Raw genomic sequence first — 7,615 nt, 5'->3', positions numbered from 1 at the left:
ATAATAATTTATTAAATATACATCTTCAATTAGTACATTACTCTATGTTTTATTTATTAATTTATAAAAAAAAATTTATGTTGTTCGATTTTGGTATTATTTAAAATATTAAGGAATTTTTTTAATTATTTTCGCTAGAAAGTATATTGAAGAAAAACATGATCGTGTAAGGTCTTATTTTATTCAGCGTCAACGAATTCTTTCATTATATTTAATTTTAATAACTTTTGTAAATATGTCAATAAAGATAATAATGATTAAATGATTAAAGATGTGCAGAGTCAAACATACATTGTTAAAACAAAATCATTTACAAGAATTAGAGGAAGTATAAATTAAGATTTACATAAAAATTACATGACAACGATTCACAAATGTTTAATTAATAGTTACTGTACTACAGAGTATATATATATATATATATTTATTTTAAATTCTTCATCTGTTTAGCCTTTATGGCTATTTATATCCTTATATTTATATATAGGATTTCTATTTCTTGCAAATTGGAGATACAGAAGAATAAGCTTTTTCTGTCCTGTCAATTTTTTCAGCAGTAATGTGATAAGCATCTTGCATCATTGATATATCATATACTTGGGTTCCTCGTTACCACAGCAAAATTGTACCAACAACTGAATGTCATGAAGACATTTGTCTTCATGTCTTGACAGAAGTTTTAATATATTTTGACTTATTATACTTGGTATCATCTAGGAACCAAGTCACTAATCCTGGTTTAAGTTCCATAAGAACAAACCATGTTCGCTATAAGTTCAGATAAGTTTCACTAATCCGTATAAGAATGACTGAATTTATTACAACTAACCAAAGTTACAATAGAAATTCAAAGACAGTTAATTTACCGTATAAGAATGAATAAATTCATCACGATTAACCAAAGTTACAATAAAATTCAGAGACAGTGAATTCATCTGTGCAAGTTTTAATGTGTATTTTTCGAATATATAGCTCAATTCTGACCAAATAATTCAAGAAGAAGGAAAAGATTGCAGGTAAAAAGGAAAATAATGTTATTAGGAAAAAGCCTTGGGACAAAAGAGATTAAAAAGGTCTCAAAACTTGTCGTTCCTGAAAATCATCAATCCCCAAATAATGGGAACTCTACCAAGTAACAACTTTTGGTCCTGGTAAATCTGAGACATTCCATGTGATGCTGTAACTGTCTTTTTTAGAGCAGTACTAAGAAAAAGTGCATCTGCAATATCATTTCTATAATAGCAACTAGCCAAGCCAGAGACTAATGAAGATATTATGATTCATCTGAAAGCATCTATGTTGGTAGAAAATAGTTCTGAAGTGCGAAGTTAATGCGCGAAAAGAAATAGATACTAGATAGATATAGCAACAAATTTTCCAACTAAACCATTAAATGTATCAGGAATTTGCATAATCCTTGGAGAAAATTTATAGTAGGTAAGAAAATAGTGGTATGTGAAGATTCGACACTAAGAGGACCAAAATTTGGCTCAAATGTGCTCGTCCCACATCTGCATCAATCACATAAGGGGGTCGGGTCACCTAGGAACAACCATAAGATTACTACCTGTACAATTGCACTCGTTTTTATTATTGCCTCTATGATGCTTCTACGCTCCTACGTTATCGCTGCTGGAATCCATCAAGATTGTCAACCTCTTTGCTCGTTTTGCAAATTCACTGCACCATCATAAACAGGTTGGTGCCATAACAAGTTAGTATTCTGTATTAACAATCGTATTTAATGTTGGCCAGAAAGCCTAAGATCAGTAATAAATCATGAGAAGCAATTCTCCTCACCTGAATGGTTCATCTCCAACTTGCTTTGAAGAACCTGCACCATCTCTGTAGACTACACGGTTAAGCATATCAGAACTCTCAATACAAAACATGTTTGCCAGCCTGCTGCAAAGTTCTTCATACGATTTCAGCAATGTTAGCTCAAGAGTACGGCCAACATCTTCTGACTCCATGAAAACCTTACAGTGACCAGTCTCCAGCTCCGAGTCCATTTCTGCGCGGTTGTCCTTGATCCATGGAAGTTGTTCCATAGAAGAGCGGTCCTGGTTATGCCCTGACCCAGAACCATCAGAGACATTACCTGCCTTGTCCACATTTCCTTCTGATGAGCTATTACCTGTAGGAACTGGTGAGACTGTGTCACCTGAACGACTTAGAGATATTTGCTGCTCTGTCAGTATTGGTTTTCCAAAGAGCACAAAATGATGTGGCTTTGTCACATCAGATTTCTTTATTGATTGGTTTGAGTTTCCCATAGTGAGCAAGCAAGAAATGTTCTCGTTGCTTCCGGGTTTTTGATAAGTTAATGAACTAGAGGGTCTATTGGGTAGAGTAGTAGTGGGATCAAGTGCTGGGAAGCCACCTGGAAAGAGACCCGACTGTAATTTACTCATGTGAAGATCGGACAGTGAAAGACCGAATTGAGCATGCCTGGCTCCCTGCATGCCAGCAGGAGAATTGTCGGGTAAACATCCGAAAGGGTTATTTGGCCCTAGGAAGTTTCCGGGAAATGAGGGGACCGGAAGTTGGCCATCCATAGGAAAATCTGGATGGTGAGGAAGTCTGAATTTCTTCCTTGGTGGGGAGAAAGGGGACAGATGAATGGCTGGCATATTAGATACTAATTCCACCAGCCATGGACTAACGCGTTTCACATTTTGCAGCAAATCTGGTTCATCCCATGTCACCTAAAACGGGTAGATCTAATTTGTCAGAGAATACTATAGAACATAACAATAACCAGAACTGATTTAGAAAAGATTGAAGACAGGGATTCGAGCAACATGAGCTCTTTGAAAAGTCATTTCATGATAAAATGAAGAGGGGTTGTCTCAATTTTTTTCAAACCTAAGAAAAAAGGTAGCAATTTTTTAAAAATTGATGTGTACCCCGATGGCCAAATCATAGAAAAATAGTAGATTACAGGAAAGCAGATGAGCTATGGCTGAAACAATGCATAAATTGAAGTCAAACAATAGAACACATAGATGATGTAAATCCAAAGATTATCTAAATCCACAAGGCAACTTCAGTTTAACCAGCATTGTTATAATTCTGTTTGCTTGGCTGTTTTAGTGAGGTTTTCAGTTTAATATTGATTTCCAATAAAAACAAAACAACCTGCCTGGGTACTAAACTAAGAGCTGGTTGTTGGCTAAGTCAATTATTGTAAAGTCAATAAAACGTATACATCATCGATAAATAAAACAAATAAGATCTGCAAAATAAAACAAAGACTTCCAGCTCAAAGATGATGTTTTAAGGAATAATTTGTCCAATAGGATTTTTATTTCAATTATTACGGAAGACATTTGTTGGGCTGTAGACCTCCAACCAGGATAGGTTCATGAAGCCAGATTCTATCCTGAATTTTCCTAAGACAAGGAATTGTTTATATATATATTCAACGATTATATTCTTTCTCAAGTCACCTCACAAAACCAAGACATCAGTCATGATGTGTTGTTGAAAACTAAGCTATTGGTCTCTCTCAAAAGTCCCCTACCAATGGATTATTTGCAATGCAGTTGAAAAAGAATGTTGCTTGAGCATAAATTATAAACAAATTAAATTTATACCAATGGATTATTTGCAATGCAGTTGAAAAAGAATGTTGCTTGAGCATAAATTATAAACAAATCAAATTTAAGTCTTAGCAGATAAGAGATGAAGAGAAAGATAAGCTGTGGAAGTAGAATTAGACCAACTTTTCAAATAAACAGGTTACTTGATTCAATTCTCTAAAAGGAATATGAACTGCAATGATTTTCCTAATAACACATATCACTAACGCGTGTTTAACATATAAAACTTGGCTTTTACGTTCAAAAGCATGGTAAAAGCAAGGATAACAGTCACATACACAAAAAAGAAATACGCGTACCTGAAGAAGCCTCCAAGGTGAGTCAGACCAGTGCATAGGATCAGCAACCTGAACTGAGGATATGGTGCCCATGAACCAACTTATCCGGGACGAGTCTTCAGTTTCAAAGGGCATCTTGAACCTCATTCCTGAACACCAACGAATTTGAAGTGCTGCCTTTACATGTCCAGCCTTCACGACAAACTCAGGGGTACCAGCTCTAGGATAGTAAACAACTTCAAAGGGCTGCCCTTTAGCAGCATAGGTTGCAGCTTCAATAACGGACTCCATCTTCACCTTACCCTTTCCTGAAGCGTTACCACCAGAGTTTAAACCAACACCGTTACCATTTCTTGAGAGCCTGTTTTCATCCTCTCTAAGAAAAGCTGAGAAAGCACCATAGTTCAAAACAGTGGATCCTGGGTTCCATCCAGAAGTCGAATCAAGTCCACCCCCGAGTCCCCTCTTTGCTCTCCGAATACCAACACACAAGTCCCCATTTTCAGCTCTTAAAAACACAATGGAGTCCCCAGCAATAAGCTTCTTAGCATTCACAAATGTACTCCATCCTGTAGTTAACAAGTGACGCCTAGGGGTTCCTCGATATATATGCCTAAACTTCCAGGGCTCGCCATGTACATCTTTTGCAAGAATGTTCTGAACAGGTGGATCTGCTGAGTAATCTAATCGCGGAAAGATTGTTTCTGCACAATATCGAGGGACTGAAAACCCTCCTCCGTTATTAGCATCAGACTGAGTCAAAGTCTTAGCAAACGAAGCAGGCTTGTTTTCTTGCACTTGAGCACCATGAACACCTACATCTTCATCACTATAATCAACCTCATTAGTGACAGGATTCAATCGAATCTTGGCATAAACCTCATCCGTCTCCTGGTCAGCTAAGTACCGTATATCATCAACTCTACACAGAACATAAGACGGAATTCGTGGGAAACTCCTAAAATCAACATTACCATTAGCATGCTCGATATGCCCTTGTACAAAGTAATATATCTTAGCATTCACTGGTGGCATTTGTACCATTCCTCCAGCACAAGCATGCCATAATTGCGAATCTAAACAATTATCACCCTCTTTTATTTTCTCCTTTGGATCCATAAAGGTAATCATGGCAGAATTTCAAGCACACTTAATCAACCTAACTCCAACACCACCTTACAACACACTTCTTAATCAATTTTTTTCTGTCAAAACAACACAAAAACAAAATATTCAACAAAAATTCATACATCTAATCACCAATATATATACCACAAAAAAGTAAAAATAAATAAATAAATAAATAAAAAATCACAACAATAAATTCTCTTACCTCAACAGGCAGGTCATCTATGAAAAATTCAATTAGCGGTAATATATTTCTTCTCTTGGCTCGCCAAAAAAAGGTAAAATCGGATAATAGTACAGGAACTTCATTAGGGAAAAAACAATTAATCCCAAAATACACCTCCAGTTTGACTCAAAATTTTAGCATTGCCGACAAATTCCACCATTAATCAACTGGAAATATATATAACAAAGAGTTATATAAATAAATATATTTTCCAGTGTCAAAGTTATACCAGCTACAAAACTATCTATGAAATCTTCTCCTTAAAATCGGAATTCGAGCAAGAAAGCCTCCAATTCCATTCATAAAAGATTGATTTGAAGAAATTGTTTCGGCTTCGAGGTCGAAAGAAGAGCAAGATCTGCACATAATCTGATGTAAATTTTTGGTGGGTATCTCGACTTCATTCGAGAAATTGTTAGAGGTTGAGTTTTGGGTAGTTAGTAGCAGCAAATGAAACAGAGAAACTCCATTGATGAATTTTGATTTTGTGAAGAAAACCAAAACCTCAGTTACTTGTGTTATTTCTACTGAGTTTCTCTCTCTACCGACACGGCCGTAACTGGGAGTGGGAGTGCTAATTTTCTCTCTCCTCTGTTGTCACTTTCTCTCTCTAAAAGGGGGAGTTTCTCTCTCTAGAAGTTGGGAAGATTCATTCAAATGGAAGCTTTGGATCATGGAAAAAGGAAGACAGAGGAACAAAAGAGTCCAAATAGCAGCAGCAACACTCAGCACAGTTGTATAAAATGCCCCTTTTTTTTTTTTTTTTTTTTTTTTCTAATAATTATTATAATTACAATTAATTACGGAGTACGAGTATTTTTTTTCTATTAAGTTTAAGTAAGTACCAAGTATGTGAAAGTATACTACTTGTATCCGTAAAAAATAAATAAATAAAAACTTGTAAATTATTGGTACTATACAATATTTTAAAACGAAAAATTAAGGTCGTTCTCATGGTTGAAGATGTGCCTTTTAACCTAATTAATTTCGTAAAAGGGTTTGATTCTCACTTCTAACAAACAAGTATCCTATAAGGAGAGGGTATTATTTTTGATCTCTTGTCTTCATCTAGTTATTCATATTTTATGGAGTGGATAGAGTATTGGGATTTAGGATTATTGGGGACATGTTATAAAATTGAACTCCTCTCTTTATTTAATGGATAATATTTTTAAAATGAAAAGAGATTAGATGTTTATCATGTTTTATGTTGTCTATCAAGATAGAAAATATTTTATTACAATAAAACTCTAGGAACAAAAAGTAAATAAGAGGTAAATATAACTTCTTTTTTAAAATAAAATAAATTCATAAATAAGTCATACGACATCTACAAAAAGATTTGGATCTAATAAAAATACATAATGATTAAATCAAATAAAAATATTTCGTAAGCAAAGCTACGATCGTTGTTGCAAATCGTACATTGTTCATACCTTCTTTCATATCGCTGTGATTTACAGTTTTCTTCGGCGAGGGGGTCTATCATCGATCTATTGTAGCTGTGTAGAAATTTTCCGTCTTATTCGTTAGAATGCTATTGAAATATTAACCTCTTTTTCAATCCCGCACAAAACTTTACGCATGAAACAACTCTATAGCAATCTATGAAATAAAAAAGCAAATCCTCCCTCAAAAGAGAGAAGAAAAACCCCCTGACTTTTGAGGGAGAAAATAGAAATGTTCCTCCTAGAAAAGTAAGAGTTATTATAAACCTAAATATTCCCTCCTTTTTTTTTATATGCATCACTCTGACAATTGCACTATTCACATACCATGGTTGACTTAATTTTTTCACCTCTAAAAAATGAATAAATGTTATTATATTATATATCATTAGATTCCTCATAATGTCTAGTTTCATAATATGATTTTGTTACAATTTTTACTAATACACAATTAAAGATAGTTATGGTCAAAGTAGTGTCTCGACAAGTGTGCCGATCAAACTGATGCATATAAAAAAAACAGAGGGGGTAAGAGAAAAGCACACAAAAACAACGATTGGGGCTCTCCACCAGTAAAAATCGATGAAAGTCCCTTCAAAATTAAACAATGGGGCCCAGGGTTTTAGAGAGAGAAGAGAGAGGCTAGGGTTTAGAAATTGTATTTGGTTACTTTTTCGATTTTTAGATACAAAAGTAAATATAACTTAATTGCATGACGATAAGATATATTCCCTTTGTTTTATAACATATTTTCATTTCTTTATGTATAGTTTTTAAGACATACCTTTGACTATCAATATCCTTAATTGCATATTGACAAAATTAATTACAGAAATTAGTGATATTATAACTCAATAAGTCTTGTAAGATGGTCAATTTAAGAGTAATTTTAACCCCTTTAAAAGTAATTTTTAATTTGTAATGAGTTTT

At 34.4% G+C, this 7,615-nt stretch overlaps 1 protein-coding gene across 1 annotated transcript; it reads right to left on the bottom strand.

Annotated features, from left to right (window-relative positions):
• Positions 1 to 1,363: 1,363 nt before the first annotated feature.
• LOC145618125 (auxin response factor 18-like) lies at positions 1,364 to 5,931 on the bottom strand. The gene is made up of 4 exons (XM_081672914.1): positions 5,217 to 5,931; positions 3,905 to 5,088; positions 1,801 to 2,708; positions 1,364 to 1,680 (listed from the first exon to the last, which is right to left on the bottom strand). The coding sequence occupies exons 2-4, from the start codon at positions 5,012 to 5,014 to the stop codon at positions 1,611 to 1,613; spliced, it is 2,088 nt and encodes a 695-aa protein (XP_081529040.1). The 5' UTR covers positions 5,015 to 5,088; positions 5,217 to 5,931; the 3' UTR covers positions 1,364 to 1,610.
• Positions 5,932 to 7,615: the final 1,684 nt, after the last annotated feature.

The sequence above is a fragment of the Chenopodium album genome, chromosome 26, assembly GCF_948465745.1.
Source record: "Chenopodium album chromosome 26, dcCheAlbu1.1, whole genome shotgun sequence".
In the NCBI taxonomy this organism is placed as follows: Eukaryota; Viridiplantae; Streptophyta; class Magnoliopsida; order Caryophyllales; family Amaranthaceae; genus Chenopodium; species Chenopodium album.
The sequence above is the reverse complement of the archived record's forward strand: the minus strand, read 5'-3'. Positions and strand labels throughout refer to the sequence as shown.